General features: G+C 40.0%; 1 protein-coding gene across 2 annotated transcripts in view; it reads left to right on the top strand.

Moving 5' to 3' along the window:
• The first annotated feature begins 227 nt into the window (after positions 1-227).
• Positions 228-17,536, top strand: part of klhdc4 (kelch domain containing 4) — a 24,662-nt gene continuing 7,353 nt past the window's right edge. Inside the window, exons 1-13 of one of the 2 annotated variants that reach the window (XM_028585375.1) lie at positions 228-478; positions 912-1,003; positions 2,197-2,275; positions 2,428-2,526; positions 4,380-4,516; positions 5,120-5,212; positions 7,207-7,369; positions 7,620-7,698; positions 8,190-8,398; positions 15,120-15,345; positions 15,601-15,783; positions 16,013-16,020; positions 16,105-16,135. In XM_028585375.1, coding sequence (XP_028441176.1) covers positions 380-478; positions 912-1,003; positions 2,197-2,275; positions 2,428-2,526; positions 4,380-4,516; positions 5,120-5,212; positions 7,207-7,369; positions 7,620-7,698; positions 8,190-8,398; positions 15,120-15,345; positions 15,601-15,783; positions 16,013-16,020; positions 16,105-16,135 — 1,498 coding nt within the window. In that variant the 5' untranslated portion in view covers positions 228-379. Of the gene's footprint in view, positions 479-911; positions 1,004-2,196; positions 2,276-2,427; positions 2,527-4,379; positions 4,517-5,119; positions 5,213-7,206; positions 7,370-7,619; positions 7,699-8,189; positions 8,399-15,119; positions 15,346-15,600; positions 15,784-16,012; positions 16,136-17,536 lie in introns of both variants that reach the window. The other variant, XM_028585374.1, reaches the window with a different exon arrangement.

Here is a 17,536-nt window from a genome sequence, read left to right as displayed (position 1 = left end):
ACTATTAACAAAGTAAAACGTTCCCTTTTTCCTTGACTTAACACACAATTTCAACATTTTCTGCTTGCTCCGTGTGTTTTCTGGTCACTCTTTGTTCAGAATAATATTCAACCATGAAGTAACCTCTGGTCTAGTATAAAGACACATTATATTCATATGCGCACAATGTCCTCCGGCCCGCTAGAGAGCGGTGTTGCGCTTTGACAATTTGCTTACGTCAAGTTTGTTGCAGGAAGTAAATCTCACTGGTGGGAGGAAAGGCATGCGAGTTTGTTTGGATCTCTGTTGGATCTCCATGTGACACCGACTTCATTTAAATTAAAAGATACTCCTAACCACCCGGAAATTTAACAATATCTGTCAGTGCATCACAGCAGTCATGGTAAAAAAAGGCAAGAAAGAAAAGAAGGTAAAGGGAGCGGAGAAGACAGCTGCCAAAATGGAGAAAAAAGTTTCAAAGAGGTCCAAACGAGAGGAGGTAACCTAACGTTAACGTCAACACTTAACCTGGGTTAATGCTGTATGTTAATATTTGTTCATGTCATATGACCATGGACTGTATATGTATATTTTCCTATTATATATTTATATGCAGAAATAGCACAGTCTGCCGCGCCAATAACTTTGTAGCTTTGTACTTAATGGATGTTGGGAAAATCATTTTTAGCTGACCTACAGCTCTGTTTACTGCAAATGGTAACTAAAATTCAACTCTCAAACTAAATTAGTGCCAGGTAACAACAACAACAGTATTATTAGTAATAGCAATATTGCTAATGTTAATATTTCCCATATTACTAGGACACATAACATTCGTTTATGTTTGAAAGCCATTTGGTTACGTTATTCTTTCTTTCTTTCTTTCCTTCCTTCCTTCCTTCCTTCCTTCCTTCCTTCCTTCCTGTCTCCAGGAGGATCTGGAGGCTCTGATTGCTGAGTTTCAGAATCTGGATGCAAAGAAGACCCAAGTTGTAGAGACAACATGTCCACCTCCATCACCAAGGTGGAAGACTGCATCACTTTCTTCAAGTTCAACTTTATTGTCCCTATTGGGAAAATTGTCTTGCATATACAGCCTTGGATACAGATCATAATAAAACATATATGACATGCATATTGCTAGCTTAGTGTTAGGATAACAACAAGTCTTGAGTATATTTAGCCATCATCAACCAGCCCAATCATCAGGGGTTAAAACAACGTTACCATTACCGTCCACCAATATTTGCATGGAAGATCATCAGCTGACTTATCAGGAGTATTTAACAGTTAAATAACATGAGAGATAAAATATATAATTTCTTCTGAATCAACATTCAGATAGAAAAGGGTCAATTCTTAACTACCGTCTAAAAACTATTTCGTAATGCATGTTCTTGTCACCTGTCGAGAGAAAACTAAACTAAGTAATAATAGCAAATGTAATGACTGACTCTACCATAGAGTTGTAGTGTTCCAGTTTTGGACTCATTTTCTTTTCATTTTGGATCAAATCTGTGTAGGGCTGGGTACCGAATTCCATACTTTTTAGGCACCGACCGAATTGCCTCTAAAGTATCTAGTATCAAAAAGTGCCTCGTCATTGCAGTACCCAATTTCACTACCTAAGTAGTAAATCTTATCAGCGTCAGTGAGCCAATACGTATGCAACATGCTTCTACAAAGATCTAATAATGCTGCTGATGGTCTGTCTAACGTTAACCGTCGTAGAGACACGCAGGAAAAACTCTACCTTACACACAGAGAAAAATAAAATAAATACATTTGTTCCGTAATGTAATTTCTTTTTGTTTTATAAAATTGATATAAAAAAAAAAGTATCGTTTAGGAACTGGTATCGAAGTCACGGTATTGGTATTGGTACCGGTATCGAATATTTTTGAAGGATACCCAGCTCTATATCGGTGTCTAAAATGTCGGAAGAGCTAGAGCAAATAGTTAAAAAATAACACTCAAAAAGCTTAAAGACAAAACTTGCTAAAGTAGTCCACTGGAGACCAACTACAATCATTAGGAAAGTCATTTAGTTACATTCATTTGGCTCATGTGGTGCCCAAAACGGCTTTGGTGCTGCGCCTAAGCCTAATAATGGTCTTGAAAAGCCTGGCTTATAACATTATGTCTGCACCATGCCTGTCAGTCACAGTGGGAGGATGTATGTATGTTTTGTCTCTGATGTCTTTTCATGTTTTTCAGATTGAGTGCGTCTCTCTCCGCCCATCCTGAGAAAGACGAACTCATCCTGTTTGGAGGAGAATTCTTCAATGGAAAGAAGGTAGTAGAAAATACCCTGAATGAGTAGCTAATTAGATGGTTCAATGTGGTGATGTTTAATCCACCAACTCCTCTTTTTTTCCCAGGGTTTTCAGTATGTTACAGCAGACATTCCACTGAATACATTCTTCATTTAAAAACTTGTTTTTGCAGATGTACCTGTACAACGATCTGTTTTTCTACAACATCAAGAAGAACAGCTGGGTTAAATCAGAGATCCCCAACCCTCCTCCCCCACGCTGCTCTCACCAGGTACACCCACAAAGAGCATCCTAGTGCACTCTCTCTCTCTCTCTCTCTCTCTCTCTCTCTCTCTCTCTCTCTCTCTCTCTCTCTCTCTCTCTCTGTCCCTCTGCCTGTATAAGTTCTCAGCTTTATTGTATTTGATTTGATTCTCAGCGACAGTTTTAGTTATGCAGTACCACTTCCAAATAACCAAAGACCGGGTGACTAATATTAACCAAATGACATTCATTCTATATAGCACATTTATCACACTATATATCCTGAACTTTTGCACATCTCTCAACCAGGGTTTCTGCGGTGTCTTAAAAAGTCAAAAATTTCAAAGTCAAAAGTTTAGTCCTTAAATGTCTTATATTTGCTTAAGTATTGTGTTCTAGGTCTTAAATAATTTTCAACAGGTCTTAATACGTGTCACGCTACCTCTAATGCTCATTAAAATGCTCTCGTAGCGCTTTAGTGTGTATATATATATATATATATATATATATATATATATATATATATATATATATATATATATATATATATATATATAATTTTTTTTTTTTTTTTTTATTCCGTGGTGTTGTAGTTCTTTCTGTCGCTAGTCCAAATATAATTCGCTGTATTACTACAAGTGAGACCAACATGCAACTTATTTTGCAGCCAATCTAGACACCAGTCCTCTAATGCCAATGAGGAAATCGGTGAATTGTTTCAGACAATGTTTTCGGACTCTGACATTTTTTCATGACATTATGACATTTCATGACATAGGTAGGTCTTACATTTCATTCATAATGGTCTTAAAAAGTCTTAAAGTTGACTTGGTGAAACCTGCAGAAACCCTGCACAACATTTTTGAACATCCTGCACTAATCCAAACAGCCTCTTTTTTTCTTAATGTTAAACAGTTATATTGTACTGTGTGTATATATATGTTTTCTGTATCTATTGTTTGTTTAATGTATTTATGTACAGTACAGGCCAAAAGTTTGGACACACCTTCTCATTCAATGCGTTTCCTTTTTATTTTCATGACTATTTACATTGTAGATTCTCACTGAAGGCATCAAAACTATGAATGAACACACATGGAATTATGTACTTAACAAAAAAGTGTGAAATAACTGAAAACATGTCTTATATTTTAGTTTCTTCAAAGTTTTTGCTTTTTTATTAATAATGGAAACCATTCCACTAATTAACTCTGACAAAGCACACCTGTAAAGTGAAAACCATTTCAGGTGACTACCTCATGAAGCTCATTGAGAGAACACCAAGAGTTTGCAGCGTTATCAAAAAAAGCAAAGGGTGGCTACTTTGAAGAATCTAAAATATGTGCTTAATGTTTTCAGTTATTTCACACTTTTTTGTTAAGTACATAATTCCATATGTGTTCATTCATAGTTTTGATGCCTTCAGTGAGAATCTACGATGCAAATAGTCATGAAAATAAAGGAAACGCATTGAATGAGAAGGTGTGTCCAAACTTTTGGCCTGTACTGTATGCAGCACCAACCGAGGGAAATTCCTCGTAAGTGTTACTTACTTGACAGTAAATCCCATTCTGATTCTCAATAAGTTTACAGCTATATTTAATAGACCCTGGTAGTGTTACATTTGCATAATTTACATAATTTTGTCTGGAAGTCCTTCATCAATTATGTGGTTCTTCATTTAAACCACACGGGGGCAGACTGCTGCAACACCAATCAGATGAAATTTAGGAACTTATCAGCAATGTCATCACGGCTGATGGCCTGTTGCAAGAAAACCAATTAAATCCGAGGACATCAAACGTCCTTATCTCGCTCTGTTCATGCAGCCCCTCTCCCTCCCCTCCTTTCTTCCTCCCCCCTCCTCCTCCCTCCCCTTAGGCCGTGGTAGTCCCCCAGGGTGGGGGTCAGCTTTGGGTGTTTGGCGGAGAGTTTGCCTCTCCAAATGGGGAACAGTTCTACCACTACAAGGACCTTTGGGTGCTGCACCTGGCGACACACACATGGGAGAACATCAAGTATGTGCAGAGGGTCATAACAATAGATGTAAATATGAACGGAAGGCATCATAAATGCAGTGGTGGAATGTAACTAGGTACACTCAAGTACTGTACCCAAGTTCAAATGTTGAGGTACTTGTAGTACTTGAGTCTTTTCTTTTCATGCCACTTTCTACTTCTACTCCACTACATCTCAGAGGGAAATATTGCACTTTTTAATCCACTTCATTAATCTGCATTTTCAATGCAGGAGTTTTACTTGCAACAGACTGTTTTTACAGTGTGGTATCAGTACTTTTACTTAAGTAAAGGATCTGAATACTTCTTCCACCGCTGCATGAATGGAGGTAATGATCGGCAGATTGAATGTGTGAATACAGGAATCCGAGGGTGGCTAAAAATATCATTTCATATTATGTTCATTCATGAAGACATCTTCATTAGTTCATTCTGTATTGTCAGCCTAATTAGTAACTAAGTTGATTGCTTAGGTAATAATAATATTACAGTCCCAAGTCCCATAGGAGCACAGTGTTGTGGATATTCACTTTGGATATCCACTTAGGATGATTTTACAGACGTCAGTGATCCGAAATGATTTGAGGTTTTGTGTTTTTTCAGGGTGCCTGGGGGTCCACCAGGTCGCAGCGGCCACCGGATGGTCCTCAGCAAGAAACAGCTGCTGGTGTTTGGAGGTTTCCATGAGAACACCAGGTAGGCAGAAGGACACTGAGTAATAAACAAGGAAATTATGTCTGTAATGGAGGGGGCGGTGGACAGGTAACATGTTTGATTACATCATTACTTGCCTCATACCTGTAATGGGTAAAGAGAGACCGCCTATTCCAAATCATGTTCATTTTAAATTCTTTTTTTTTAAAGATTATTTTATTGGGCTTTTTGGCCTTTATTTGATAGGACAGATGAAGACAGGAAAAAGGATAGAGAGAGGGGGGGATGACATGCAGCAAAGGGTCACAGGTCGGAGTCGAACCCGGGTCGCTGCATTAAGCACTCAGCCTCGGTACATTTTAAATTCTACAGGAAACAAAACAAACCCATAGCGATCAGCACAGTTTCATATATTCTACTCAGTACGTCCAGTAAGTTTGATTAATTCATCGGAACATACTTGGACTTGCTGTATAAGTATATCATTTATAAAATAAGTGTGACTCTTAGTGGTTGTATGTGCGAAGACACTGTGGCAGACAGTCACTTGTAGAGACAACCTCCCTGAGAATGATTTTTTTGCTTTTATAGCAGCAGCAGCCAGCTTTTCAGTGACAATCTCTGATAAACCCACTATACACTACCTACCCAGCACCATGCAACCGACAGACAAAGTTAGCAACTAGCTGGTGAACTTAGTGGAGCATTTAGCTGCTAAGGAATCAGATATGTTTCTCTGGAGCTAAAAAGGATCGTGACTATTGGAATTATAGTTCAATGGAAAAGTGCAGCTTCATATCAGAATCAGAAAAGGTTTTATTGCCACAATAAGTACACTTATGTGGAATTTGCCTTGGTGAAAGGTGCATACATAAACAAACAAACAAACATATTAAACATTAATATAAAATAAACAAAAAATACAGAAAAAAACTAATATATACAGTACAGGCTAAAAGTTTGGACACACCTTCTCATTCAATGTGTTTCTTTTATTTTCATGACTATTTACATTGTAGATTCTCACTGAAGGCATCAAAACTATGAATGAACACATATGGAATTATGTACTTAACAAAAAAGTGTGAAATAACTGAAAACATGTCTTATATTTTAGATTCTTCAAAGTAGCCACACTTTGCTTTTTGATTAATAAGGGGGAAAATTCCACATTAACCCTGACAAAGCACACCTGTGAAGTGAAAACCATTTCAGGTGACTACCTCATGAAGCTCATTGAGAGAACACCAAGGGAGTTATCAAAAAAGCAAAGGGTGGCTAATTTGAGGAATCTAAAATATAAGACATGTTTTCAGTTATTTCACACTTTTTTGTTGAGTACATAATTCCATATGTGTTCATTCATAGATTTGATGCCTTCAGTGAGAATCTACAATGTAAATAGTCATGAAAATAAAAGAAACACTTTGAATGAGAAGGTGTGTCCAAACTTTTGGCCTGTACTGTACATACAAAGTAACTGTTGCATAAGAAAAAAGGCTGAATGGGTTGAGTGCAAAATTGCAAAGAATATGAAGTATATGCAATGGGCAGATGTAAAGTCCAGAAGGTTAGTGCAAGGGGGGGATCCGTAGCCTTGTTGGTGAGGCTTACTGCTGAGGGGAAAAACTGTTTTTATGGCGTGAGGTTTTGGTCCTGACCGCAGCCTCCTGCCAGAGGGGAGGGGTTCAAACAGTTTGTGTCCAGGTTGATAGGGATCGGCTACAGTCTTTCCTGCCCGCCTCCAGGACACTGAGGCAGACAGGTCCTGGAGAGCCGGCAGATTGCAGCTGATCACCTTCTCAGCAAAGCGGATGATACGCTGCAGTCTGCTCTTGTGGAGTTCAGCCCCCATGTGGCCAAAAGATTGAGCTTTTAGAATCCGATCCAGGCTGTCATGTAAACATCAATCTCTCTGCAATAGGTCATAAAGCTGACACTCCTCACGCTCTTAGATGTATCAAATCCTTCTGTGGTGAATTTGTGATTCAGTTTCCGCCCTTTTCGTCTCCTGCTTCCCCCTCGTCCCCCTGCAGGGATTTTATCTACTACAATGACATCTACTCCTTCTCCCTGGACACCTTCTCCTGGTCCCGCCTCACTCCATCGGGCTCCGGCCCCTCCCCACGCTCCGCCTGTAAGATGACCTCCACGCCCGACGGCATGGGTGTCATCATCTACGGTGGATACTCTAAAGTGGTGGGTGTGTGTGCGTATGTGTCTCTCTACCGTATTGATAATACACCATGTTTTGTGATGTGGTCTGACTAATTATGGACGTGTGTGTGTGTGTGTGTGTGTGTGTGTGTGTGTGTGTGTGTGTGTGTGTGTGTGTGTGTGTGTGTGTGTGTGTGTGTGTGTGTGTGTGTGTGTGTGTGTGTGTGTGTGTGTGTGTGTGTGTGTGTGTGTGCGTGCGTGCGTGCGTGCGTGTTGTGTTTTGTTTATCTAGAGAGTCAAGAAGGATGTAGAGAAGGGGACCATCCACTCCGACATGTTCCTTCTCAAGCGAGAGGGCAAAGATGGCCAAGGTACAACATTTTTATTATTGAAGGCAATACAAATTATGAAGATTAATAGAATCCGAATTTGATACTTTTTAGGCACCGACCGGATTTCCTCCATTGTTGAGTATCGAAAAATGCCTTGTCATTCAATACCAAATTTCAATACCCAAGTAGTAAATCTCATCAGCCAAGACCTAATAATGCTGCCGATTGGCTGTCTAACGTTACACGTCGTAGTAACACGCAGGTTAAAAAACTCTACGTTACCCACAGAGACGGGGCTCACGTAGTAGGAGCTGAAAAATAAATATAAAGATTTGTGACGTAATGTGTAATGTAATGCAAAATAGATTTTATAAAATTGCTATCGGAAAAAAGGATCGTTCAGGAACCGGTGTCAAAGTCTTAGTATTGTTATCGGTACCAACATTTTTTTAATGATTCCCAGCCCTTTCCAGCCACTATCCTTGTTAGATTTTTCTGCTATTCGTCTTGACTGTTTTTCTGTCCTCCAGAGAAGTGGTCTTGGTCCAGGTTGAACCCCTCTGGGAACAAGCCCCCTCCTCGCTCTGGTTTTTCTGTGGTGGTGGGCCCAGCAGGGCGGGCGCTGCTGTTTGGCGGGGTTTGTGATGAGGAAGAGGAGGAGACGCTGGAGGGCGACTTCTACAACGACCTGTACCTGTATGACATGGTGAAGAACCGCTGGTTCCCCGGCGTGCTCAGGGTAAGCTACAAGGCCGTGAAACTGCAGAATGAATGAGTAGTTGTCAGGTTTGTTTGGATGAAAGGATATGTTTTGGATTCAGACTCTGTTTGGCATTAAATATATATATTAGGGATGGTACGGTTCACAAAAGCCACGGTTCGGTTCGTATCACGGTTTTAGGGTCACGGTTTTCGGTTCTGTACAGTTCTTGTTATTTTTTCTTTTAATCTTTAACACTCAAATATACTTCAGCATATGATATTTGCATATTGAATGCATGTTGCACAATACATGCACACAGTGGCAGTTCTATCTGTTGTTTTATTTCGGCTGTCATCATAGGTAACATGAAATCCAAAATGTTCCCACACAGCAACTGTATGGCCTATTTCTCACTTAAAATGTTTTCCGAAACACGTTTCGTGAACTATTTTCGTAAAATACGAGATCGTGTTCGGAACGAGACGCCATTAGAGTCTGTTTTGAAATTCGGGAGCAGCAAGACCCACGTAACGCGTTCGTCCAATCAGCTGCCATGTGTTGCGTTTGTCACGCTCATCACCCCCGACATTCCCCGTCAAGTGTTTTAACATAGGTGTTGAAAGTGGGCACTACGGCAGTAAGAGGTTAGTGCACATTAACAGTGTACTGACGAACCGTGCGTTTTTTATAGTATATATATATATATATATATATACACAGTACAGGCCAAAAGTTTGGACACACCTTCTCATTCAATGCGTTTCCTTTATTTTCATGACTATTTGCATCGTAGATTCTCATTGAAGGCATCAAAACTATGAATGAACACATATGGAATTATGTACTTAACAAAAAAGTGTGAAATAACTGAAAACATGTCTTATATTTTAGATTCTTCAAAGTAGCCACCCTTTGCTTTTTTTGATAACGCTGCAAACCCTTGGTGTTCTCTCAATGAGCTTCATGAGGTAGTCACCTGAAATGGTTTTCACTTCACAGGTGTGCTTTGTCAGAGTTAATTAGTGGAATTTTTTCCATTATTAATAAAAAAGCAAAGGGTGGCTACTTTGAAGAAACTAAAATATAAGACATGTTTTCAGTTATTTCACGTCATTTTCAGTCATGAAAATAAAAAGGAAACGCATTGAATGAGAAAGTGTGTCCAAACTTTTGGCCTGTACTGTATATGTATATATATATATATATATATATATATATATATATATATATATATATATATATATATATATATATATATATATATATATATATATATATATATATATATATATATATATATATATATATATATATGTATGTATGTATATATGTATGTATGTTTTTTTTATAGTATTTTTATATATATATATATATATTTATTTTTTTATAGTGTGTGTATATATATATATATATATATATATATATATATATATATATATATATATATATATATATATATTTTTTTTATAGTATTTTTATATATATATATATATATATATATATATATATATATATAGTACAGGCCAAAAGTTTGAACACACCTCATTAAATGCGTTTTCTTTATTTTCATGACTATTTATATTGTAGATTCTCACTGAAGACATCAAAACTATGAAGCAGTAATCAGAGCAAAGGGTAGCTACTTTGAGGAATCTAAAATATAAGACATGTTTTCAGTTATTTCACACTTTTTTGTTAAGTACATAATTCCATATGTGTTCATTTATAGTTTTGATGTCTTCAGTGAGAATCTACAATGTAAATAGTCATGAAAATAAAACACATTGAATGAGAAGGTGTGTCCAAACTTTTGGCTTGTACTGTATATATGAAGTGAGATGCTTAACAAGTCACACACCACCGCCACTGCATGAACATCTCTATCATTTCATCAGATATCACATGAACGCTGTCACCTTATTGTCAAAAGTAATTGACACAGTCTAAATCCTTGTGTTCCCTCAGCTGCTTTTGTAGTTTTGTAGGAATATAGTTTTTGTCACATTTACTTCCAGTTTCCTAAGGTTACAGTTACTTGTTTTGTGGTTATGCCCCTGTGAAGATTTAGAAAATGAATGCTAATATAATAAGAGCACCCTTTTAAAAATCTTGTTTTTGTTGACCTAATGCATGTGATGCATTTCTGCACTCAGGGGCGTGTTGGTACACTGTGACATCACTGCTAGGTTTGGTTAAAGATGCAACAGAGCACACTTCTGACCACACCCATCAGCGATATTGGGTTTAACAGAATTGAACCATTCAACCAGAGAAGGTGGTGAAACACTTCCTTTCGAACCATGTTAAGTTACTCTTTAAACCTGAAACAGGATTTTACAACTCTTTAAAGTTATCACGACAGCACCAATTCTGTCTTCACAAGAACAGTAGAAATATGATGTTCAAGTCTCAAAGTAATCTACCAGGAATGTGCATTCGCATGCATGTGATTGACCAACGCAGGGCCTTGCCGGATGACATTGCGTTGCAGCAAAAGTTGAGCCTGGTTGAACTTTTTTGGGAGGCTGGATCCTCCTCCATTGGCACCCCTGAGGTGCTGAACGGGCTCTGGATTAAATGATAGTTAATTAAACTTCAGTTCATAGTTATTTTACTGTGAATAAACAATGAAATGATGATTTATGTTTACTAATTATGAGTAATGTTATAATTTGTGTTATTTTATCATTAGTTGAGTGCAATATAACATAATTAGTTTATAAATGTGTTAGGGCTGTCAAATGATAAAAAAAATTTAATAGCGATTAATTGCAGAATTTCTATAGTTAATCGCGATTATTACATGTTTTATCACATGATTAAAATTCTATTTTGCATTTCAGAACTGTTTTTAAGTACATATTAACAATGGAAAGCAATTCCTACCAGTGTATCTTGATTGGGAATCAAATGAATGCAAAGAAAGTAACTTTATGGACTTGACTTTAAGATTTGTATTAGTTTATTATTTATTTACTGTAAACAAAAGAAGAAAAAACAAAAAAAAAGAAGCAACTTGTTTATTGTTAAGTCCAAAATTACAGATTTAATAATAATGTAATTACTATAACAATAACTCATTTCACCAGTAAATTGCTGTTGAACGACAAAAACAACCACCAGATGGGAAAAGGGTATTTCACAATTACTGTGAAGGCACCACGAGGTTACCTGTTTTAAGCGAACGCACCGTCTGTGCTGTTTTAATTCCGACAACGGCAGACTGTTACATCCTAGTGTTGGAATCCTCTACAGTGAAATACAGTCACACTTTACACTGTTTAACGTTAGCTGTCAGCATTTTAACCGTGTTTAATTAAGCTGCTAGCTAGAGGTAGGCTAACGTTACATGCTGTCAGTGTAGTGTAAAGTCAGGCACCTAAATTTTCGTTCTTATTCGGTCTCGTTGCTACCGTTTAGGTCGGCACGTTTCAGTACCCAACCCTACTTACCAGACTGTTGGACAGTCTGGCGAGGTCAGTGACTCGAGTCTGTTCGGTGCGTACCGCGCCGTCGTCAGTCTGGGGGGCTGTCGCAGTTCATTTTGGCCGACCTGACATGTTCAGTCGTTGGCAGGGCAGTCGGGACTCACCCTGACCTTTTAAACTGACCTTTGTTGAGCTGAAATGAAGACAGATTCAGCAACTGCACGGCCTATTTCTCGCTTAAAATGTTTTCAGAAACATGTTTCAGTGAACTATTTTAGTACAATATGAGATCGTATTCTGAACGGCCGCCATGACAGTCTGGCTTTGAATTTCCGGAGAAAACAAACCCATGTGACGTGTTCGTCCAATCAGCTGCCGGTTTTCATTTCTTGGGCAACAATACAGATTAGCCCTGCCTGCTGTTATAGAGAAGTATTGCGTCTCGTCTCGTCTTTTTGGTGTGTTCTGTGGCACTTTTTGGACCAACACGGGGAGACTGATCATTTCGACTGGCTTTTCTGTCAACGGTCGGCCGTCGGCTATATGTGTAAGCAGCTTTAGACGCGTTGCGATTAAAACGTTAATGCTGACAGCCCTAAAATGTATATAGTTAATACTTTGTTAATGGTTAATAATTGTTTTGTAAACAATATATAAACATTATTTGGAGGGTTATTATAACTGCAACTAATGTTTATAATAATAATTGAATGATTACTGGGTGTGGCTGTGTCTCGGAGGTAGAGTGGTCGCCCCTCAAACACAAGATTAGCTGTTCGATCCCAGGCTCCTCCGGAGGAGACGAGCTGACAAGATTTTTGCCACAAGGATCACACTTTTTCAGTTAAGTGAACACAAAATCATTAAGTGTTACAGATTAATTACAATATTACAGTTACTGGAAGAAATCAAAGATGACTCAGCGTTCACATTCCATTCCAGCAGTTGTTAAACTCCTCGTTACATTACACATATTGGCATCAAGATCATTTCAAACAGTCATAGCATCAGCAGTGGGAATATCGCAGTCTGCACTCAGCCGTATCATAGCACCAGTACTTAACGCTTTGCTACAGCGCACTAGTCAATACATACATTTCCCCACCACTAATGCCGAAATAACACACATCATGCAGGATTTCTTTGACATAGCCCATTTAATTGCGCTTTTAAATGTGCGCAATTTACGGTATAGTGGGCAGAGAAAGGGGCTGATTACCCGATGAGATGCAGGTTTGGTAAATACGACGTAAGCTGATGTATCACAGCGTGCGCTTTCTGCGGGTTGGCGATGGCGCTGATAACGCTACTTTCGCAAATGTACGTACATCTGGACCTCTGTCTCCAAAGGTACAGAGTCTGGTGTGGGGAATGGCGAGCAGGCCAGCATCTGAGGACCGAAGGTTTCGGGGTGGGGTGTATGGATGGAGGAGGTCGGAGAGGTACTGTGGGGCCAGGGCATGGAGGGATTTGTAGCTGAGGAGGATTTTATATGTGATGTGGGACTTAATTGGGAGCCAGTGAAGGTGGATGAGCGTTGGGGTGATGTGCTGCCACGTCTTGGTGTGGGTGAGGACCCTGGCAGCAGAGTTTTGGACATACTGGAGCCTGTTTAGGGTTTTGCTGGGGACCCCAGACAGGACTCCATTGCACTAGTCCAAACGTGAGGTAATGAAAGCACGTATGAGGGTTTCTGCCACGGAGTCAGAGAATGATAGCCAGAGTCTGGAAATGTTTTTAAGATGAAAAAAGGCAGATTTGTTGATAGATTTGATGTGAGTATAGAAAGAGAGGGTGGGGTCTAGGATTACATCAAGGTTGCTGACCTCAGAAGATGGGCAGATGGCGCACCCGTCAAAATCCAGGATGAGTTCTTCAGCCTTCTGGAGCAGCACCTTGGGGGCCACAACCAAGAGCTCTGTGTTATTGCTGTTCAGTTTGAGTAGGTTGGTTGACATCCATGCTTTGATGTCATGCAGACAGTTGACCAGTAAGAGGGGGGGAAGCTGAGTGGATGGTTTGGTGCTGATATAGAGCTGTGTATCATCGGTGTAGGAGTGGAAACTGAGACCATGTTGCCGTATAATCTGACCAAAGGGGAGCATGTAGATGGTGAAGAGGATGGGTCCAAGCACTGAGCCTTGAGGTACGCCTTAGTTGACTGAAGCTGGGTCGGAGCGGGAGTTGCTAATGGTGACAAATTTCTTCCTTTGTGAGAGGTAAGACTGAAACCAGGAGAGAGCTGTGCCAGTGATACCAAGGTGATGGGATAGGCGGTTGAGGAGAATGGTATGGGAGATTGTATCAAAGGCTGCAATGAGGTTGAGGAGAATGAGTATGCTGATGTGTCCAGAGTCAGCAGTGGTGAGTAGATAATTTCTGATTTTGATAAGGGCGGTCTCTATATCTCTGTACTATGAAAAGGTCTGAATCCTAACTGAAGGGGTTTATAAAGCTCATGGTTGGACATATGGTGATGGACTTGGCTGGAAACTGCTTTTTCCAGGATTTTACTTAGGAATGGAAGGTTGGATATTGGCCGGCAGTTGTTTGTATCCTCCGTATCCGAACCTGGCTTCTTGAGGATAGGGGTGACTGAGGCAGTTTTAAAGTAGGTGGGAACTACGCCAGACTCCAAGGAGCAGTTGATGACATCAACCATGATGGGACACAGGACAGGCAGACATTTTCTGTACACATCATTTGATAGTCATTTGATAGATTAACAAATACTTAATATAATATTTAGAATCTTATGTTGTGGGCACTGTGCAACAATACACTGTTAAATAACATCTATCTACATTAACTATAGCATTACTTATAATTAGTAAACATTATTATCATTTCATTATTTGTTAACAGTAAAATAACTACAGTGTTTGCCCTAGGATTTTTTCCAGGGGGGGTGGTGACTCTCCCCCTATAAAGTTTGCGGGGTAGGGGTCGTCTATTGTGGTGCTGCGGGTGCTGCAGGATTGTGTGAGTTACAGGAGAGCTTTTGCTTGGGGATTGTTGTAGTGTCTTCAGTTTTTTGGAGCTGGCACAGCGCTGTGAAAATGTCAATTTGGGGGGGGTCGTTTTGGGAGGACGGGCCAAAACAATAGTAGGGGAAACCCTGAACTATTAACTTAAGTTTAATTTATCAACTTACCATTTATTAGTGACGGTTATTAGAAAGTGTTACCAATAATTTCTATCAATTTTGGAGAATTCTTCACCACTGGTTGGAACCAGCACCTTTTCAAGGGAGCTGCCATGCAGCTGCATTGTATCGATGCTTCAACCAATGTCTGCGATTATTGACTGTTTGGTTTCTGTCTGTCCAGGGAAACAAGTCGGGGAAGAAGAAACGAAGGAGGGGGAAGAAGGGTGGAGCAGAGGGGCAGGGTGCAGAGAAGGAGGAGGAGGAGGAAGGGGCACCCCAGGGACCCACTGAGGTCGTCAAGGAGATTGTCACAGAGGACGGCACAGTGATTACCATCAAGGAAGTGATCCCTGGAGCTCAGGAGGAGGAGGAGGAGGAGGGAGAAGAGGAAGAGGAGGACGATGATGGCAAGATCACACACGAACACACGAACACACACACACACACACACACGAACACACACACACAGACATTTTACTGTCAGATCGTTTATAGATTTGTCTGACCACTGACACTGTGAATGAGGCCTTACTTGGAATTCCTCATGGGGGTGACAGAAACTACGCAGAAACTACACACTATAGCTTTAAGGTGTGAAAGAAATAGGGCAAAGGGCAAATATAGGTTGGACAATCACATGTTTTCTATCTCTTCGGGTTCAGCCTCGGCCCCCCTGGTGGAGCCCTGCGCTAGGTCCAGCGCCATGGCAACGGCGCGTCAGGGCAAGCTCTTCCTGTACGGAGGTATGTTTGAGGTTGGTGACCGCCAGTTCACCCTGAACGACTTCTACTCTCTGGACCTCAACAAGATGGACCAGTGGGAGGTTCTGGTTGAAATGGACCCAAGTGAGTGAAAAAGACATGCCAATTATGCATAAGCGAAGTAACACTTGTAGACAAATTAAAATGATATGACATGTGTTCAGTGTCAGCGTAGCAGGTAGTTCTACAGCAGCCAGTATGCTGATTTGTCTTGTTTGAATATGTTGTGATGCAGGAGAGGAGTTAGAGGATGATACAATGGGAGATAGGTACGTGAGGTTTCATTTCGATTTCTGATTGTTTTTCTCCACAGAGACACAGGAGTGGCTGGAAGAGTCCGAGTCAGAGGAAGATGAAGAGGAGGAGGAGGCGAAAGGAGCAGAAGGGGGGGAGGAGGGGGAGGAGGAGTCTGAAGAGGAAAGCGAGGATGAGGAAGGCAAGTGATTATTCTGCCTCTTCACTCTCTTATACTTATGTCTTTCTTTTCCTATTGACCTTTTCATGCGATTTATTATGAGCAACAGGCACAGTACGTAGGTCAGGATATTCTTGGCATTAAACAGTTGATGATATAAGCTATACCAACCTTTCAAACATGTAGAAAACATCTCCAATATGAAATCTGATATGGCATCAATAGTTGACTCTAGATGCTAAATGCACTAGATTTCAGTAACAACCAACATCTTTGTTTAAATATTGTATTATGTATCTAATAAATGGGGAAGTGTGTGTGTGTGTGTCACTTGTCACAAACCGGCTCATGGCCAGTGGCAAAGAATGAGGGGACACCAACAACAAGTATAGGCCAATCAAGAAGATACTTTATTGTATAAATAAATAAAGTATCTATATATGTATATATATATATATATATATATATATATATATATATATATATATATATATATTTATATATATATACAGTGGGGGAAATAAGTATTTGACCCCTTGCTGATTTTGCAGGTTTGCCCACTTACAAAGAATGCAAAAATCTACAATTTTAATCATATGTACATTCTAACAGTGAAAGACAGAATCCCAAAGAAAATTCCAGAAAATCACATCATATGAATTTATTAAAATTGATAACCATCTGATGAGGAAAAACAAGTATTTGACCCCCTGGACAAAAAGCAAGTATTCTGGCTCCTACAAGCCAGTTAGTCTTTCTTTAAGACACAGCCCCAAACCTAACCAATTATCTACATCAAATACACCTGCCTCACCTCGTTACCTGTATAAAAGACACCTGTCAACACCCAAACAACCAGCATCCAACATCACCACCATGGGCAAGACCAAAGAGCTTTCTACGGACATCAGGGACAAGATTGTTGATCTGCACAAGGCTGGGATGGGCTACAAGAGAATCGGAAAGCAACTTGGAGAGAAAAGATCAACTGTCGGTGCAGTTATCAGGAAATGGAAGAAGCACCACACCACCGCCAACCTCCCTCGGTCTGGGCCTCCACACAAGATCTTGCCTTGTGGGGTGTCCCTGATCATGCGAACGGTGAGCAATCATACCAAAACCACAAGGGGGGAACTGATGAATCAACTGAAGGCAGCTGGGACCACAGTTACAAAAGAAACGGTTGGTAACACACTACGCCGTCATGGATTGAAATCCTGCAGCGCACGCAAGGTCCCCCTGCTCAAGAAGAAACATGTACAGGCCCGCATGAAGTTCGCCATTCACCACCTGGATGACTCAGAAGAGGCCTGGAAGAAGTTGATGTGGTCAGATGAGACCAAAATAGAACTTTTTGGCCTCAACTCAACTCGTCGTGTTTGGAGGGCAAAGACACCGAGTACAACCCAAAGAACACCATCC

The sequence above is a fragment of the Perca flavescens genome, chromosome 8 (genome assembly GCF_004354835.1).
Source record: "Perca flavescens isolate YP-PL-M2 chromosome 8, PFLA_1.0, whole genome shotgun sequence".
In the NCBI taxonomy this organism is placed as follows: Eukaryota; Metazoa; Chordata; class Actinopteri; order Perciformes; family Percidae; genus Perca; species Perca flavescens.
The sequence above is the reverse complement of the archived record's forward strand: the minus strand, read 5'-3'. Positions and strand labels throughout refer to the sequence as shown.